Source organism: Oncorhynchus mykiss, chromosome 4 (assembly GCF_057628025.1).
Source record: "Oncorhynchus mykiss isolate SJ-2025 chromosome 4, ASM5762802v1, whole genome shotgun sequence".
NCBI classification, from domain to species: Eukaryota; Metazoa; Chordata; class Actinopteri; order Salmoniformes; family Salmonidae; genus Oncorhynchus; species Oncorhynchus mykiss.
The window spans coordinates 8,170,001-8,190,240 of NC_143025.1; the positions used below are offsets into that span (position 1 = coordinate 8,170,001).

Sequence of the window (20,240 nt, forward strand, 5' to 3'; positions counted from 1 at the left end):
CTATACTGGACTACAGTACAATACCCCCCTATGTACAGTACATTACCCCCCTCTGTACTGGACTACAGTACATTACCCCCCTCTATACTGGACTACAGTACATTACCCCCCTCTGTACTGGACTACAGTACATTACCCCCCTCTATACTGGACTACAGTACATTACCCCCCTCTATACTGGACTACAGTACATTACCCCCCTCTGTACTGGACTACAGTATATTACCACCCTCTATACTGGACTACAGTACATTACCACCCTCTGTACAGTACATTACCACCCTCTGTACTGAACTACAGTACATCACCACCCTCTATACTGGACTACAGTACATTACCACCCTCTATACTGGACTACAGTACATTACCACCCTCTGTACTGAACTACAGTACATCACCACCCTCTATACTGGACTACAGTACATTACCCCCCTCTGTACAGTACATTACCACCCTCTGTACTGGACTACAGTACATTAGCACCCTCTATACTGGACTACAGTACATTACCACCCTCTGTACTGAACTACAGTACATTACCACCCTCTATACTGGACTACAGTACATTACCCCCCTATGTACAGTACATTACCACCCTCTGTACTGAACTACAGTACATCACCACCCTCTATACTGGACTACAGTACATTACCCCCCTCTATACTGGACTACAGTACATTACCCCCCTCTATACTGGACTACAGTACATTACCACCCTCTGTACTGAACTACAGTACATTACCACCCTCTATACTGGACTACAGTACATCACCACCCTCTGTACTGAACTACATTATCACTCTGTACTGGATCTGTGTGCGTCATAATGGGACATTGATCTTATTTACCTACAGTGTGTTAGTGCTAGGTGGTTAGGGCTAGTTACATGCTAAGTGGTTAGTGCTACTTACATGCTAAGTGGTTAGTGCTAGTTACATGCTAAGTGGTTAGGGCTAGTTATATGCTAAGTGGTTAGGGCTAGTTACATGCTAAGTGGTTAGGGCTAGTTATATGCTAAGTGGTTAGGGCTAGTTACATGCTAAGTGGTTAGGGTTAGTTATATGCTAAGTGGTTAGGGCTAGTTACATGCTAAATGGTTAGGGCTAGTTATATGCTACGTGGTTAGTGCTAGTTACATGCTAAGTGGTTGGGCTAGTTACATGCTAAGTGGTTAGGGCTAGTTATATGCTAAGTGGTTAGGGCTAGTTACATGCTAAGTGGTTAGGGCTAGTTATATGCTAAGTGGTTATGGCTAGTTACATGCTAAGTAATTAGTGCATTCGGAAAGTATTCAGACCCCTTGGACTTTTTACACATTTTATTACGTTACAGCCTTATTCTAAAATGGATGAAATAGTTTTTTCCCCCTCATCAATCTACACACAATACCCCATAATGACATCACAATACCCCATAATGACATCACAATACCCCATAATGACATCACAATACCCCATAATGAGAAAGCAAAAACAAGTTTTTATAAATTATTGCAATTCTTTTTAGAATAAAAACACGGAAATATCACATTTACATAAGTATTCAGACCCTTTACTCAGTACTTTGTTGAAGCACCTTTGGCAGCGATTACAGCCTCGAGTCTTCTTGGGTATGACTCTTACAAGCCTGGCACACAACGCAGGGGTGTGAATACAATGTAAATGATATATTTCTGTATTTCGTTATCAGTAAATTTGCTAACATTTCTGAAAACATGTTTTCACTTTGTCATTCTGGGGTATTGTGTGGAGGTGGGTGAGAGAAAAACAACATCTCTGTAATCCATTTTGGAATTCAGGCTGTAACAGAACAAAATGTGGAATATAAGTCAAGGGGTATGAACACTTTCTGAAGGCACTGTATATCCATGTTACTGCTAGACAGCCTCCTTCTAATGAAAAAGGAGATTGTTCCTACACACAGTGTCTAGCTTGAGATTTCCCAGTCTCTGTCTCTACATACACATCTCTGCTGCCTCTCTGATGCACGCTGCTGTTCAGCGTCGCCAATAGTTACCAAAACACTACGTCAAACACTTGTGTGTGTGTGTGTGTGTGTGTGTGTGTGTGTGTGTGTGTAAGTGTGTGAATTAAGAAGTACTTAGAGAGCGGGTAGAGAGCATTATAAATAAGAGGTTCTGTTGATGGCCTGCTGATAGAGGTTCTGTTGATGGCCTGCTGATAGAGGTTCTGTTGATGGCCTGCTGATAGAGGTTCTGTTGATGGCCTGCTGATAGAGGTTCTGTTGATGGCCTGCTGATAGAGGTTCTGTTGATGGCCTGCTGATAGAGGTTCTGTTGATGGCCTGCTGATAGAGGTTCTGTTGATGGCCTGCTGATAGAGGTTCTGTTGATGGCCTGCTGATAGAGGTTCTGTTGATGGCCTGCTGATAGAGGTTCTGTTGATGGCCTGCTGATAGAGGTTCTGCTTATTTATAATGACGGCCTACCCCGGCCAAACCCAAACCCTACAGCTTGGAATCAAACCAGGGTCTGTAGTGACGCCTCTAGCACTGAGATGCAGTGCCTTTAGACCGCTGAACCAGGGTCTGTAGTGACGACTCTAGCACTGAGATGCAGTGTTTTAGACCGCTGAACCAGGGTGTCTGTAGTGACGCCTCTAGCACTGAGATGCAGTGTTTTAGACCGCTGAACCAGGGTCTGTAGTGACGCCTCTAGCACTGAGATGCAGTGTTTTAGACCGCTGAACCAGGGTCTGTAGTGACGCCTCTAGCACCGAGATGCAGTGTTGTAGACCGCTGAACCAGGGTCTGTAGTGACGCCTCTAGCACCGAGATGCAGTGTTTTAGACCGCTGAACCAGGGTCTGTAGTGACGCCTCTAGCACTGAGATGCAGTGTTTTAGACCGCTGAACCAGGGTCTGTAGTGACGCCTCTAGCACTGAGATGCAGTGTTTTAGACCGCTGAACCAGGGTCTGTAGTGACGCCTCTAGCACTGAGATGCAGTGTTTTAGACCGCTGCACCACTCAACTGTGGAGCTTTACCTTCAAAAAGATGAAGTCTTACAGTAAGCAGAACAGACGTAAATGATCTCCTGACCTTCTGAAAGCCTGCTGGGTGCCGCTTGGAACTCTGTGTGTGTGTGTGTGTGTGTGTGTGTGTGTGTGTGTGTGTGTGTGTATGTGTTGATGAATCATTGTTCCACGTAGAGTGGCGGTTATAATCTCCGTCATAACACCTGTACATGTATTCTATTAAACAATGTAGATCAAAAACAGACTAGGACAGCCGTCTCCAAATGGCACCCTATTCCCTATATAGTGCACTACTTTGACCAGAGCTATTCCCTATATAGTGCACTACTTCTCACCAGACCTATTATCTATATAGTGCACTAATTCTCACCAGACCTATTCCCTATATAGTGCACTACTTTGACCAGAGCTATTCCCTATATAGTGCACTACTTTGACCAGACCTATTCCCTATTTAGTGTACTACTTTGACCAGAGCTATTCCCTATATGGTGCACTACTTTGACCAGAGCTATTCCCTATATAGTGCACTACTTTGACCAGACCTATTCTCTATATAGTGCACTAATTCTCACCAGACCTATTCCCTATATAGTGCACTACTTTGACCAGAGCTATTCCCTATTTAGTGCACTACTTCTTACCAGACCTATTCCCTATATAGTGCACTACTTTGACCAGAGCTATTCCCTATATAGTGCACTACTTTGACCAGAGCTATTCCCTATTTAGTGCACTACTTCTCACCAGACCTATTCCCTATATAGTGCACTACTTTGACCAGAGCTATTCCCTATATAGTGCACTACTTTGACCAGAGCTATTCCCTATTTAGTGCACTACTTCTCACCAGACCTATTCCCTATATAGTGCACTACTTTGACCAGAGCTATTCTCTATATAGTGCACTACTTTGACCAGTACCCACAAGGCTCTGATCAAAAGTATTACAGTATGTAGGGAATAGGGTACCATTAGTGACATAGACACTATCTAGCCATCCCACTGTTGCAGAAGGCATTAAGTTACTCTCTCTGACTTCCTGCCTGAAGGCTATTGGCCGATGTCCGTTCTAGAATCAGCGTGTAAGAGATGGCCTCTGACTGTGCAAGACTAGCTTGGGTCTGTCGTGCATCCAGAGACTCTCTTTCCTGTCAGCTGCTCGTCTTAGTCACTTTGGCTCTGTCGCATTTGTCTAAAAAGCCCTCGCCTGGCGTCTTTCATTGCTCCAGGTGATGGGTGTAGAAGGAGTGAGAGCTGACCGGAGTGACCTTTCAACTCTGTTGTTCTGTTATTATGCGTTTCTCACAGAAACTCCATCTAAAAAGGCATTTTTCTTTCGCTCTGTTTCCGCTCATCGATTATTCCTCTTTTTTTCTTTCACCACCTTTTAAACATTTAGTCACAAAACCCTCTGGAGTATCATAGTCAGCCACTTAAAATGGAAATGGATCTAACTCCCTCTCTCCTGTCTCTCCCTCTCTCCTGTCTCCTGTCTCTCCCTCTCTCCTGTCTCCTGTCTCTCCCTTTCCTCTCCCTCTCTCCTCTCTCTCTCACTCCCTCTATCCATCTCTCCTGTCTCTCCCTCTCTCCTGTCTCTCCCTTCTCTCATGTCTCTCCCTTTCCTCTCCCTCTCTCCTGTCTCTCCCTTCTCTCATGTCTCTCCCTTTCCTCTCCCTCTCTCCTGTCTCTCCCTTTCCTCTCTCCCTCTCTCCTGTCTCTCCCTTTCTTCTCCCTCTCTCCTCTCTCCCGTCTCTCCGTTTCCTCTCCCTCTCTCTCTCTCCTCTCTCCCTCACTCCATCTATCCATCTCTCCTGTCTCTCCCTCTCTCCTGTCTCATGTCTCTCCCTTTCCTCTCCCTCTCTCCTCTCTCTCTCACTCCCTCTATCCATCTCTCCTGTCTCCCCCTCTCTCCTGTCTCTCCCTCTCTCATGTCTCTCCCTTTCCTCTCCCTCTCTCCTGTCTCTCCCTCTCTCATGTCTCTCCCTTTCCTCTCCCTCTCTCCTGTCTCTCCCTTTCCTCTCTCCCTCTCTCCTGTCTCTCCCTTTCTTCTCCCTCTCTCCTCTCTCCCGTCTCTCCGTTTCCTCTCCCTCTCTCTCTCTCCTCTCTCCCTCACTCCATCTATCCATCTCTCCTGTCTCTCCCTCTCTCCTGTCTCATGTCTCTCCCTTTCCTCTCCCTCTCTCCTGTCTCTCCCTTTCCTCTCTCCCTCTCTCCTCTCTCCCTCTCTCCTGTCTCTCCCTCTCTCCTGTCTATCCCTCTCTCCCTCTCTCCTGTCTCTCCCTCTCTCCCTCTCTCCTGTCTCTCCCTCTCTCATGTCTCTCCCTTTCCTCTCCCTCTCTCCCTCTCTCCTCTCTCTTCTCTCCCTTCCCTCTCCCTCTCTCCTGTCTCTCCCTCTCCCTCTTTCCTCTCCCTCTCCCTCTCTCTCCTCTCTCCCTCCCTTTCCTCTCCTCTCTCAAGTATCGTTTGAGAGTAAATCCTGGTTAAGCATGTCCTGTCAAGTCAGTCAAAGCCTTCCCGAGTGCCGCTGTGGTCTAAGACACTGCATCACAGTACTAGAGGCGTCACTACAGATCCGGGTTTGATTCCAGGCTCTGTCGTAGCCGGCCGCGACCGCAAGAGACGGCGCACAATTGGCCCAGTGTCGTCCGGGTCAGGGGAGGATTTGGCCTGCTGGGATGTCCTTGTCCAATTGCGCTCTAGCGACTCCTTGTGGCAGGCTGGGCGCATGCACGCTGACTTTGGTCGCCAGCTTCACTGTGTTTCCTCCGACACATTGGTGCGGCTGGCTTCCAGGTTAGGTGAGCAGTGTGTCAAGATGCAGGGTCGTGATTCAGAGGACCCATGGCTTTCCACCTTCGAGTAACTACCAATTGGATATCACGAAATTGGGGAAAAATATTTATAAACCAAAATAAATATATATAGAGGAATAAAAACTCTAAACTAACTTTTTTTAAACATAATAATAAATAAATAAATAACATTTGAAATAAGGAACAAATTGAGTCTAAGCCGCTGCCTCTAGATCACCAGTACTATATGGGTTCAATTCCCCTGCTCTAGCACGTTCTCTCTCCTCTAGATCACCAGTACTACATGGGTTCAATTCCCCTGCTCTAGCACGTTCTCTCTCCTCTAGATCACCAGTACTACATGGGTTCAATTCCCCTGCTCTAGCACGTTCTCTCTCCTCTAGATCATCAGTACTACATGGGTTCAATTCCCCTGCTCTAGCACGTTCTCTCTCCTCTAGATCACCAGTACTACATGGGTTCAATTCCCCTGCTCTAGCACGTTCTCTCTCTTCTAGATCACCAGTAATGCATGGGTTCAATTCCCCTGCTCTAGCACATTCTCTCTCCTCTAGATCACCAGTACTACATGGGTTAAACTCCCTGCTCTAGCACATTCTCTCTCCTCTAGATCACCAGTACTACATGGGTTAAACTCCCTGCTCTAGCACGTTCCCTCTCCTCTAGATCACCAGTACTACATGGGTTAAACTCCCTGCTCTAGCACGTTCTCTCTCTCCTCTAGATCACCAGTACTACATGGGTTAAACCCCCTGCTCTAGCACGTTCTCCCTCCTCTAGATCACCAGTACTACATGGGTTAAACTCCCTGCTCTGGCACGTTCTCTCGCTCCTCCTTCTTTTCCTACTATCTTATGGGAGGGACTTCCCTGCACTACTTGGGAAAAAAGAGAAACACACAGGCTTCTGGTTTGATCACTGGAAGTAGTGCCTGGTGTAACCACACCTTACTGTGTGAGGCTGCTCCCGAGTGGCACAGAGGTGTAAGGCACTGCATCTCAGTGCTAGAGGCGTCACTACAGACCCTGGTTCGATTCCCGGCTGTATCACAACCGGCCATGATTGGGAGTACCATAGGGCGGTGCACAATTGGCCCAGTGCCATGCGGTTCCATAGCTACCTGCTAACACTATGGTTCATTCACTAAGACACAGTACTGATAACACTGTGGTTCATTCACTAAAACACAGTACTGGTAACACTAGAGGCCAGGCACTAAGACACAGTACTGCTAACACTAGAGGCCAGGCACTAAGACACAGTCCTGCTAACACTAGAGGCCAGGCACTAAGACACAGTCCTGCTAACACTAGAGGCCAGGCACTAAGACACAGTACTGCTAACACTAGAGGCCAGGCACTAAGACACAGTCCTGCTAACACTAGAGGCCAGGCACTAAGACACAGTCCTGCTAACACTAGAGGCCAGGCACTTGTCCACTTGTTAATTGTTTGTAGTTTCAATTCCCCTGCTCTAGCACGTTCTCTCTCCTCTAGATCACCAGTACTACATGGGTTCAATTCCCCTGCTCTAGCACGTTCTCTCTCCTCTAGATCACCAGTACTACATGGGTTCAATTCCCCTGCTCTAGCACGTTCTCTCTCTCCTCTAGATCACCAGTACTACATGGGTTCAATTCCCCTGCTCTAGCACGTTCTCTCTCCTCTAGATCACCAGTACTACATGGGTTCAATTCCCCTGCTCTAGCACGTTCTCTCTCTCCTCTAGATCACCAGTACTACATGGGTTCAATTCCCCTGCTCTAGCACGTTCTCTCTCCTCTAGATCACCAGTACTACATGGGCTGCAACCAATTTGACATTCAGTGACAATTTATATTCTCGTCTCTTCTATTCTCGGAGTTCAGTATGATGATCCTGATGGGATGTTTTTGTCCGACCCTCAGGATTCACCCCAGCCTCCTCCACCCCGGCAATCTCCCACACGGCAGAGCCAGCCGGGGTCAAGGCCAAGGTCAGGGACACGGACACGGTCACGGGCTAGGACACGGGAGCGGCTCGATCTCTGCATCGTCGTCTGTGAGCAGCATACATCAGGCCAAGCCGTCGCTACGCAGGATCAAAGGTCGTATCCACAGGAGCAAGAGCCTGGACAGCATCGACCTGCTGGACTCCAAAGTAAGTGAAGACACTAAAACGACAGACCTTTTCCCATTACTTCAAGCCCCTAAGTAATAACATGGTCATTTAGCAGATGATTTTTATTCAAACAGACAGAACTGGTAACATTACCAGATTCAATATGACACCACATCAGAGGGGAGGACGGCTCATAATAATGGCTGGAACGGAACAGATGGAATGGCATCGAACACCTGGAAACAATGGAAACCATGGAAACCATGTGTTTGATGTATTTGATACCATTCCACTCATTCCGCCTCCAGCCGTTACCACGAGCCCGTCCTCCCCAATTAGGGTGCCACCAACCTCCTTTGCACCACATGCCATGCACATGTTTACGTGAGCTAGCTACATAGCCCTAGCTAGTAATACGGTCATTTAGCTGACGCTCCTATCCAAAATGACTTACAGTACAGTGAGTCAGTGCATTTATGTCTTGAATATGGACTTATGTACATGTTTATATGAGCTAGCTCCATGTTGCGCCTAAGTAATGATATGTTAATTTCCAGAGTGATTTACTGAACTGTCAGCATTGGTAGTGACACATTCAGTGCATGTGGCCCATGCTAGTGTAACCTGTGTGAAATGGCTAGCTAGTGTAGCGGTGGTGCGCGCTAATAGCGTTTCAATCGGTGACGTCACTCTCTCTGAGACCTGAAGTAGTTGTTCCCTTTGCTCTGCAAGGGCCGCTGCTTTTGTGGAGCGATGGGTAACGGTGCTTCGTGGGAGGCAGTTGTTGATGTGTGCAGAGGGTCCCTGGTTCGAGCCCAGGTAGGGGCAAGGAGAGGGACGGAAGCAAAACTGTTACACTGGTATTGAACTCACAGTCACCCTGCCTCACTGAGACATTGGAACCACAGTCACTCTGCCTCACTGAGACATTGGAACCACAGTCACTCTGAGACATTGGAACCACAGTCACTCTGCCTCACTGAGACACTGGAACCACAGTCACTCTGCCTCACTGAGACATTGGAACCACAGTCACTCTGCCTCACTGAGACATTGGAACCAGAGTCACTCTGCCTCACTGAGACATTGGAACCACAGTCACTCTGCCTCACTGAGACATTGGAACCACAGTCACTCTGCCTCACTGAGACATTGGAACCAGAGTCACTCTGCCTCACTGTAATATTGGAACCACAGTCACTCTGCCTCACTGAGACATTGGAACCACAGTCACTCTGCCTCACTGAGACATTGGAATCACAGTCACTCTGCCTCACTGAGACATTGGAATCACAGTCACTCTGCCTCACTGAGACATTGGAACCAGTCACTCTGCCTCACTGAGACATTGGAACCACATCCCTCTGCCTCACTGAGACAGTGGAACCACAGTCACTCTGCCTCACTGAGACATTGGAACCACAGTCACTCTGCCTCACTGAGACATTGGAACCAGTCACCGTGCCTCACTGAGACATTGGAACCACAGTCCCTCTGCCTCACTGAGACAGTGGAACCACAGTCACTCTGCCTCACTGAGACATTGGAACCACAGTCACTCTGCCTCACTGAGACATTGGAACCAGTCACCGTGCCTCACTGAGACATTGGAACCACAGTCACTCTGCCTCACTGAGACATTGGAACCACAGTCACTCTGCCTCACTGAGACATTGGAACCAGTCACTCTGCCTCACTGAGACATTGGAACCCCAGCCAGGTTCAGGTTCATGGCTATACTTGGTTCAGAGCCAGGCTGAGAAGATGAAGGCTGGTTGGTCTGAGTAGCCAGCTAGGGTTCAGTTGTAGTATCCATCTCTGAATTTGGTTTGATTTATTTGATCATTAAAAGTACATGGAAGTGTGCTCTGGCAGGAGACAGTGGGGACACAACAACAGAGCCAGGCTGAGAAGATGAAGGCTGGTTGGTCTGAGTAGCCAGCTAGGGTTCAGTTGTAGTATCCATCTCTGAATTTGGTTTGATTTATTTGATCATTAAAAGTACATGGAAGTGTGCTCTGGCAGGAGACAGTGGGGACATAATGTAATTAAACAGTAAGGCCCGAGGGGGTGTGGTATATGGCCAATATACCACGGCTAAGGGCTGTTTAAGCATGACGCAACGCGGAGTGCCTGGACACAGCCCTATATTAGCCATATATCACAAACCCTCGAGGTGCCTCATTGCTATTATTAAACTGGTTACCAACGTAATTAGAGCATTAAAAATGAATGTTTTGTCGTACCTGTGGTATACGGTCTGATATATCACGGCTGTCAGCCAATCATAATTCAGGTCTCAAACCACACAGTTTATAATACACAATAAAACTCTAAAGGCTTATTATATGCATTACAGTCGTGCTGCTGTCCGTCCGCCTGTCCGTCCTCACAGAGAGGAGAGACAGAGTGACTTACCACAAACTCGTTATGTCTTCATGAGCTGTCTGTCACGTTCGTCTGAATGAACGGATCAAGGAGCAGCGTACTTAGAGTTCTACATGTTTAATCAATATGAAACTCACCAAAAACAATACAGACGAAAACGAAACGCAACGTTCTGGGCTGCTCACAGGCAGCTACACAAAAACAAGATCCCACAAACAACAGGTGGGAAAAAGGCTGCCTAAATATGATCCCCAATCAGAGATAACGATAGACAGCTTCCTCTGGTTGGGAACCATACCAGGCCAACATAGAAATGCAAAAAACTAGAGTAACCACCCTAGTCACACCCTGACCTAACCAAAATAGAGAATAAAAAGGATCTCTAAGGTCAGGGCATGACACTGTCAATCTCACACACACCTCAGTTTCAGGTTTGAAGAGCCAGAGAGGTCACTGTCACGTCACTGTGTCTCTCTCTCTAGAGACTAAGAACACAGCTGATGGCCTCTTGCCTCTCACACTGTATATCCTCCAACTGCTCTTAAATACAAGTAAAACTAAATGCATGCTCTTCAACCGGTCGCTGCCTGCACCTGCCCGCCCGGCCAACATCACTTCTCTGGACGGCTCTGACTTAGAATATGTGGGCAACTACAAATACCTAGGTGTCTGGTTAGACTGTAAACTCTCCTTCCAGACTCACATCAAACATCTCCAATCCAAAGTTAAATCTAGAATTGGCTTCCTATTTCGCAACAAAGCATCCTTCACTCATGCTGCCAAACATACCATCGTAAAACGGACCATCCTACCGATCCTCGACTTTGGCGATGTAATTTACAAAATAGCTCCCAATACCCTACTCAATAAATTGGATGCAGTCTATCACAGTGCCATCCATTTTGTCACCAAAGCCCCATATACTACCCACCACTGCGACCTGTACTCTCTCGCTGGCTGGCCCTCGCTTCATACTCGTCGCCAAACCCACTGGCTCCAGGTTACCTACAAGACCCTGCTAGGTAAAGTCCCACCTTATCTCAGCTCACTGGTCACCATAGCAGCACCCACCTGTAGCACGCGCTCCAGCAGGTATATCTCTCTGGTCACCCCCAAAACCAATTATTCCTTTGGCCGCCTCTCCTTTCAGTTCTCTGCTGCCAATGACTGGAACAAACTACAAAAATCTCTGAAACTGGAAACACTTATCTCCCTCACTAGCTTTAAGCACCAGCTGTCAGAACAGCTCACAGATTACTGCACATAGCCCATCTATAATTTAGCCCAAACAACTACCTCTTCCCCTACTGTATTTATTTATTTATTTTGCTCCTTTGCACCCCATTATTTTTATTTCTACTTTGCACATTCTTCCACTGCAAATCTACCATTCCAGTGTTTTACTTGCTATATTGTATTTACTTCGCCACCATGGCCTTTTTTTGCCTTTACCTCCCTTATCTCACCTCATTTGTTCACATCGTATATAGACTTGTTTCTACTGTATTATTGACTGTATGTTTGTTTTACTCCATGTGTAACTCCGTGTCGTTGTATGTGTCAAACTGCTTTGCTTTATCTTGGCCAGGTCGCAGTTGTAAATGAGAACTTGTTCTCAACTTGCCTACCTGGTTAAATTAAGGTGAAATAAAAAATAAAAGTACAGTGTGTGTATGTGTGTGTGTGTGTGTACATTTCACAAGAGAGAGGGAAAGGGAAACTTGCTGACTAGCTCAAACCCAAATGCAGCTTATGGAAGTAACAGTCCGCCTTTACAGTGAGTGATGAGGGGCTGCAGCTGTGGAGAGGAGAGGAGAGGAGAGGAGAGGAGAGGAGAGGAGAGGAGAGGAGAGGAGAGGAGAGGAGAGGAGAGGAGAGGAGAGGAGGAGGAAAGATCTACCTATCAGTGAGTGATGAGGGGCTGCAGCTGTAGAGAGGAGAGAGGAGAGGAGAAGAGGAAAGATCTACCTATCAGTGAGTGATGAGGGGCTGCAGCTGTGGAGAGGAGAGAGGAGAGAAGAGAGGAGAGGAGAGAGGAGAGGAAAGATCTACCTATCAGTGAGTGATGAGGGGCTACAGCTGTGGAGAGGAGAGAGGAGAGATCTACATATCAGTGAGTGATGAGGGGCTGCAGTTGTGGAGAGGAGAGAGGAGAGGAGAAGAGGAAAGATCTACCTATCAGTGAGTGATGAGGGGCTGCAGGACTCAGGAGGAACCGGAGCTGTGAAGTGGATCTCTTTCCAGCAGCATCCCAATAAAACCTCACTCACATAGTGTGGGGAAAAACAAATCCACTGCTTCAATCATGTTTTATTCATTTCTGGTTTATTCGGATAGGAACAGATCAAAACACTGAGTAAAAATAATAATTTGATGCCTTGTACTACAGCAACACACTACAACCTCAGAGATGGCCTCTGCTACTAAGGTGCAGGGGGGGGGGGGGCATATTTAATTGGTTGTGACATGTAACGTTATCACCATTAGTTTAATGACATCATCCCACTACTAAAAGCTCCTTCACACAGAGCTGGAGGACCAAACTGCTGATGCAGAGATCTGGGACGGATTCATTGTGCGTTTTATACTAAAGCCAAATCGAATTTGATCTTGCATTAGGTTTTGATTGAAGAACAATCACTATAAATGGGGGTCAGTAACCGAAAAGTTGCTAGATTGAATCGCCGAGCTGACAAGGTAAAAATCTGTCATTCTGCCCCTGAACAAGGCAGTTACCCCACTGTTCCTAGGGCCGTCATTGAAAATAAGAATTTGTTCTTTACTGACTTGCCTAGTTAAATAAAAATAAAAATGCCGTCGCGTTGTTTTCTTCCGGATGTAGATTTCCGATGTTTGTTTACTGTAATCACCAGGGCAACGCATACAGTCGTGTTGGTTTGCTTTTGCCGTCTTTCAGCTACGCGGACTGGTATGAAGTGCAACCCTCAGGCCTGTTTACTCCTGTACTGGGGTCTCTTGGTTTCATAGTGTTGTTTATACTCATAAACGGGTTTATACTCATAAACAACATCCATGCTTCATAGCATTTGGTTCATTTCTGGATTATTTGGATAGGGACAGATAGATGCGTTGAATAAACAAATAGGAATCTGTCTCGTTGTACCACAGTGTCTAATGTATTCAGATTTTCAACACCTGTCCTCTTGCAGTATCATTTTGAGTCTTTCAGTTATGTTTGGAAGTGAATGTATAATTTGTCGGGGCATAAATATGTATTAATTCAGGACCATTAATACAATTATAGTGCTCCTTGCAGGATATTGTAGTTATTACTCCATAATAGGGAGGATTTCTGTTTTAATGTTTGATGGCCCATCCCTTTGACGTCATGGCCAGGGGGCGGAGCCGTGGCTGTGGGCCCACTCTCACTGTCATTGTGTTGGCAAGATGACCACTTGTTCACAGAAAGCTTGAATCTGATGTTTGTGCTAAGGCTGCAGAAAGCACAACAGAGATAGAGGGAGAAGGACTATAAAACCATACCTGGAAAAGAACAGACACTGGGGAAGACGAGAAGAGAGGTTGCTTAGCCTCTTTGTAGGCCGTCATTGTAAATAAGAATTTGTTCTTAACTGACTTGCCCAGTTAAATCCTCCACCCCTGCTGTACTAAGGACAACCACAATGTCAGGGACAGAATGTGTGCATCCCAAATGGGACCCTATTCCCTATATAGTGCACTACTTTTGACCAGAATAAGGCACTATGTAGGGAATAGGGTACGAATTTCAGACTGCAGACAATGTCATTGTAAATTGACATAACTAGCCAGGGACTTATCCATCGCATATTTATCTTTCTATCTTACAGTATTATGCAGCAGTGAATGTACAGTATAATGAATTCATTTAGTTGGGATAAGAACTGAGCTTCCTTTTAATGAATAAATGTACTGCTGGCACACACACACACACACACACACACACACACACACACACACACACACACACACACACACACACACACACACACACACACACACACACACACACACACACACACACACACACACACACACCCCCTTAGGCTTTCTTTGTGTACATTAGACTTCTTCACTGAGACAATAGAGACATATGAGTCATCTTTCCTGCTGTTCAGATGAGTTTTAAACCCCCACAGAACATGCTTTGTGTCCACAATGCGCCCCCCCCCCACCCCTATTTCCTATGGTCCCTGGTCTAAAATAGCGTACTGTAGAGGTAGGGTACAGGGTTCCGTTTGGGACGCATGGTTCATTTCTTGCAGTGATATCCTGGAGGAGTTCTACAACAATGAGAATTTCCATCTAAGGACCTTGGTTATATATGTGAGAACTAAGAAGATGTGGGAAGGTGGGGGGTGGGGGGGTTTATGCAGTATTTTTCTTGCCCCAATCAGCTAGTTCAGAGAATATTTTAAGGAAGGAATGTTTTCTGCAGAGAGGTTAGAGTATATCCCAGGCTCTATATAGTGCACTACTTTTGACCAGGACTTGGCACCCTATTCCCCAGTGCTTTAATTTCGACCAGGACTTGGCACCCTATTCCCTAGTGCTTTAATTTCGACCAGGACTTGGCACCCTATTCCCTAGTGCTTTCATTTTGACCAGATACATGGCACCCTATTCCCCAGTGCTTTAATTTCGACCAGGACTTGGCACCCTATTCCCTAGTGCACTACTTTTGACCAGATACATGGCACCCTATTCCCTAGTGCACTACTTTTGACCCGGACTTGGCACCCTATTCCCTAGTGCACTACTTTCGACCAGGACTTGGCACCCTATTCCCTAGTGCACTACTTTCGACCAGATACATGGCACCCTATTCCCTAGTGCACTACTTTTGACCAGATACATGGCACCCTATTCCCTAGTGCTTTAATTTCGACCAGGACTTGGCACCCTGTTCCCTAGCGCACTACTTTTGACCAGATACATGGCACCCTATTCCCTAGCGCATTACTTTTGACCAGGAGGGAACCCCCATTTCTCTATAGCTAATCATAGGGAAGTAGTTTGGGGTGTGTTGTCTATATTGGTCCAGTAATACAGAACTAGTAAAGGACCAGTGCACTCTACTTTTATCACTTTTTTTTTTTTAATCAGATTTTTCAGGGGGCGTTGCATCACCCTCAACAACCCTACTTTCCGTGGCTATGAATATAATGCACTTCTTTAGGCCAGAACTGCCACTGCGGACACAGACAAACTAAGAGGGCCCTACTGGTATATGATATACCATCTTTAAAACCAGATTATCTGATATACTAGATGCACTTTTAAAACCAGATTATCTGATGCACCAGGGGCAGTTTTAATCTCAGATTATCTGATGCACCAGAGGCAGTTTTAAAACCAGATTATCTGATGCACCAGAGGCAGTTTTAATCTCAGATTATCTGATGCACCAGAGGCAGTTTTAAAACCAGATTATCTGATGCACCAGAGGCAGTTTTAAAACCAGATTATCTGATGCACCAGAGGCAGTTTTAAAACCAGATTATCTGATGTACCAGAGGCAGTTTTAATCTCAGATTATCTGATGTACCAGAGGCAGTTTTAAAACCAGATTATCTGATGCACCAGAGGCAGTTTTAATCTCAGATTATCTGATGCACCAGAGGCAGTTTTAATCTCAGATTATCTGATGCACCAGAGGCAGTTTTAAAACCAGATTATCTGATGCACCAGAGGCAGTTTTAATCTCAGATTATTTGATGCACCAGAGGCAGTTTTAATCTCAGATTATCTGATGCACCAGAGGCAGTTTTAAAACCAGATTATCTGATGCACCAGAGGCAGTTTTAAAACCAGATTATCTGATGTACCAGAGGCAGTTTTAATCTCAGATTATCTGATGTACCAGAGGCAGTTTTAAAACCAGATTATCTGATGTACCAGAGGCAGTTTTAAAACCAGATTATCTGATGCACCAGAGGCAGTTTTAATCTCAGATTATCTGATGCACCAGAGGCAGTTTTAAAACCAGATTATCTGATGCACCAGAGGCAGTTTTAAAACCAGATTATCTGATGTACCAGAGGCAGTTTTAAAACCAGATTATCTGATGCACCAGAGGCAGTTTTAAAACCAGATTATCTGATGTACCAGAGGCAGTTTTAATCTCAGATTATCTGATGCACCAGAGGCAGTTTTAAAACCAGATTATCTGATGCACCAGAGGCAGTTTTAAAACCAGATTATCTGATGTACCAGAGGCAGTTTTAATCTCAGATTATCTGATGCACCAGAGGCAGTTTTAAAACCAGATTATCTGATGCACCAGAGGCAGTTTTAAAACCAGATTATCTGATGTACCAGAGGCAGTTTTAAAACCAGATTATCTGATGCACCAGAGGCAGTTTTAAAACCAGATTATCTGATGTACCAGAGGCAGTTTTAATCTCAGATTATCTGATGCACCAGAGGCAGTTTTAAAACCAGATTATCTGATGCACTGATGCAGTTTTAAAACCAGATAAAAGCACTAATCAAAATAATCACTCTTTAAAGGTGCATGATCACTCAACCTAATATATATATATATATATATATATATATATATATATATATATATATATATATATATATATATATATATATATATACACACACACATCTGCTTTCCCCCTCTCCTTGTGCTTATATGCACACACACACCTAAAATCCCCTTTGTGGCTGCAGTAGAGGCTACTGTGAACAGAGGTTCCCAAAGCAACCCCCCCCCCCCCCCCCGACCCAGTACCTAAAAAAAAATAGCGTAAGCATTTTTCCTCTGCTCAGTCCTCTGAATGTGCTGCAGCTGCATTTATGGAGGAGAGCGGAGCAGCAACTGCAGCTGAATGAGCCAATCTGCATATTCAGGGTTTGTTGTAAGGAGATGGTTCCTATGTGAAGGAGGAGGAGGAGGAGGAGGAGGAGGAGAAAGGGAAGGAGGCGGCATGGAGAAGGAGAGTGTGGGAGGGGGATTATGCTGTGTGATTACAGTAGAGTGGGAGGTTTTGTGTGGAGTGAGGGGAGGACAGGAGGACAGGAGGGTGTGAGAGGGAGGAGGATGTATAGGGAGGGTGTATAGAGAGGAGGACAGGAGGGTGTATAGGGAGGAGGACAGGAGGGTGGATAGGGAGGAGGACAGGAGGGTGGATAGCGAGGGGGACAGTACAGGAGGGTGTATAGGGAGGAGGGTGTATAGGGAGGAGTACAGGAGGGCGTATAGGGAGGAGGACAGAAGGGTGTATAGGGAGGAGGGTGTATAGGGAGGAGGACAGTACAGGAGGGTGTATAGGGAGGAGGGTGTATAGGGAGGAGGACAAAAGGGTGTATAGGGAGGAGGGTGTATAGGGAGGAGGACAGTACAGGAGGGTGTATAGGGAGGAGGACAGGAGGGTGTATAGGGAGGAGTACAGGAGGGTGTATGGAGAGGAGGACAGGAGGGTGTATATGGAGGAGGACAGGAGGGTGTATAGGGAGGAGGACAGGAGGGTGGATAGCGAGGAGGACAGTACAGGAGGGTGTATAGGGAGGAGGACAGGAGGGTGTATAGGGAGGAGGACAGTACAGGAGGGTGTATAGGGAGGAGGGTGTATAGGGAGGAGTACAGGAGGGTGTATAGGGAGGAGTACAGGAGGGTGTATGGAGAGGAGGACAGGAGGGTGTATAGAGAGGGGGACAGGAGGGTGTATATGGAGGAGGACAGGAGGGTGTATAGGGAGGAGGACAGGAGAGTGTATAGGGAGGAGGACAGGAGGGTGTATGGGGAGAAGGACAGGAGGGTGTATAGAGAGGAGGGCAGGAGGGTGTATAGAGAGGAGGGCGTATAGGGAGGAGGACAGGAGGGTTTATAGAGAGGAGGGTGTATATGGAGGAGGACAGGAGGGTGTATAGGGAGGAGGGTGTATTTGGAGGAGGACAGGAGGGTGGATAGTGAGGAGGACAGTACAGGACGGTGTATAGGGAGGAGGACAGGAGGGTGGATAGCGAGGAGGACAGTACAGGGCGGTGTATAGGGAGGAGGACAGGAGGGTGGATAGCGAGGAGGACAGTACAGGACGGTGTACAGGGAGGAGGACAGGAGGGTGGATAGCGAGGAGGACAGTACAGGACGGTGTATAGGGAGGAGGACAGGAGGGTGGATAGCGAGGAAGACAGTACAGGAGGGTGTATAGGGAGGAGGACAGTACAGGAGGGTGTATAGGGAGGAGGGTGTATAGGGAGGAGGACAGGAGGGTGTATAGGGAGGAGGACAGGAGTGTGTATAGGGAGGAGGACAGGAGGGTGTATAGGGAGGAGGACAGGAGGGTGTTTATGGAGGAGGACAGGAGGGTGTATAGGGAGGAGGACAGTAGGGTGTATAGGGAGGAGGACAGTACAGGAGGGTGTATAGGAAGGAGGACAGGAGGGTGTATAGGGAGGAGGACAGGAGGGTGTATAGGAAGGGGGACAGGAGGGTGTATAGGGAGGAGGACAGGAGGGTGTATAGAGAGGAGGACAGGAGGGTGTATAGGGAGGAGGACAGTACAGGAGGGTGTATAGGGAGGAGGACAGGAGGGTGTATAGGGAGGAGGACCGGAGGGTGTATAGGGAGGAGGGTGTATAGGGAGGAGGACAGGAGGGTGTATAGAGTGGAGGACAGGAGGGTGTATAGGGAGGAGGACAGTACAGGAGGGTGTATAGGGAGGAGGACAGGAGGGTGGATAGGGAGGAGGACAGTACAGGAGGGTGGATAGGGAGGAGGGTGTATAGGGAGGTAAGGAGAAGCTCTGTCTTATATGACACTGGGATGGGGTAGAGCTTGCCTTGCATGGCATTTGGTTTGTGTGTGTGTGTGTGTGTGTGTGTGTGTGTGTGTGTGTGTGTGTGTGTGTGCGTGTGTGTGTGTGTGTGTGTGTGTGTCACGTGTGTGCCTGCCTGGGGTGTAGTGTGTGTGAGACCCCACTGCCTCTGTGGAAAACAGCAGATGTTAGGAGCAGTGACTCAGGAGCAGGGTCTTTGGAGAAGGGTGTGTGTGTGTGTATGAATATCCATACAGATGAGACCCACATCACTGCATGCACTTTGACTATAGTGAAATAAATGTAATTAATATCTTCTATGTCTCTCGTATTTAAAATATCTTTGGTTGGTATGTGTTATGTACCGTAGGTATTCACTTTGAATGACCTAATTCATGTCATAACAAAGAAACCTATAGGGGGGGGGCCTGGATGATGAACACTCATGATCGTACTGTACACTCATAATTAATCATGTGATCTATTGAGTTGATTATTGATGATCGTACTGTACACTCATAATTAATAACGTGATGCATTGAGTTGATTATTGATGATCGTACTGTAAACTCATAATTAATAACGTGATCTATTGAATTGAATATTGATGATCGTACTGTTCACTCATAATTAATAACGTGATCTATTGAATTGAATATTGATGATCGTACTGTTCACTCATAATTAATAACGTGATCTATTGAATTGATTATTGATGATCGTACTGTTCACTCATAATTAATAACGTGATGCATTGAATTGAATATTCATGATCGTACTGTTCACTCATAATTATTAACATGATGCATTGAATTGAATATTCATGATCGTACTGTAAACTCATAATTATTAAACATGATGCATTGAATTGAATATACTTTTCTTTGCTCTCTCCCCTATAAATCCGAATGACTCCTATTGACTTTTCCTTCATTATTTATGACCGAGGGAGAGATCATCAAATAAGATGATAGATTCACATGCAGTGCTTTTATTATAAAGAATATCTTTTCACCCCTCCCCTGGTCCACGGCGGTCTGCGAATCCACAGCCTTCTGACTACTTTGTCATGTAATGCTAACAAAACTAGGGACAGTTTCTAAAACTGTATATCTAAGGCACTGGTCTGTTCTACTGTAGTAAGGGTAGACGGTAGGCATATTCTCTGCTA

General features: G+C 46.3%; 1 protein-coding gene across 10 annotated transcripts in view; it reads left to right on the forward strand.

Moving 5' to 3' along the window:
- Positions 1-20,240, forward strand: part of LOC110522713 (tight junction protein 1) — a 179,497-nt gene that overhangs the window by 19,858 nt on the left and 139,399 nt on the right. For all 10 annotated transcript variants that reach the window (XM_036969348.2, XM_090231029.1, XM_090231030.1 and 7 more), the window contains exon 2: positions 7,718-7,949. In XM_036969348.2, coding sequence (XP_036825243.2) covers positions 7,718-7,949 — 232 coding nt within the window. The remainder of the gene's footprint in view (positions 1-7,717; positions 7,950-20,240) is intronic.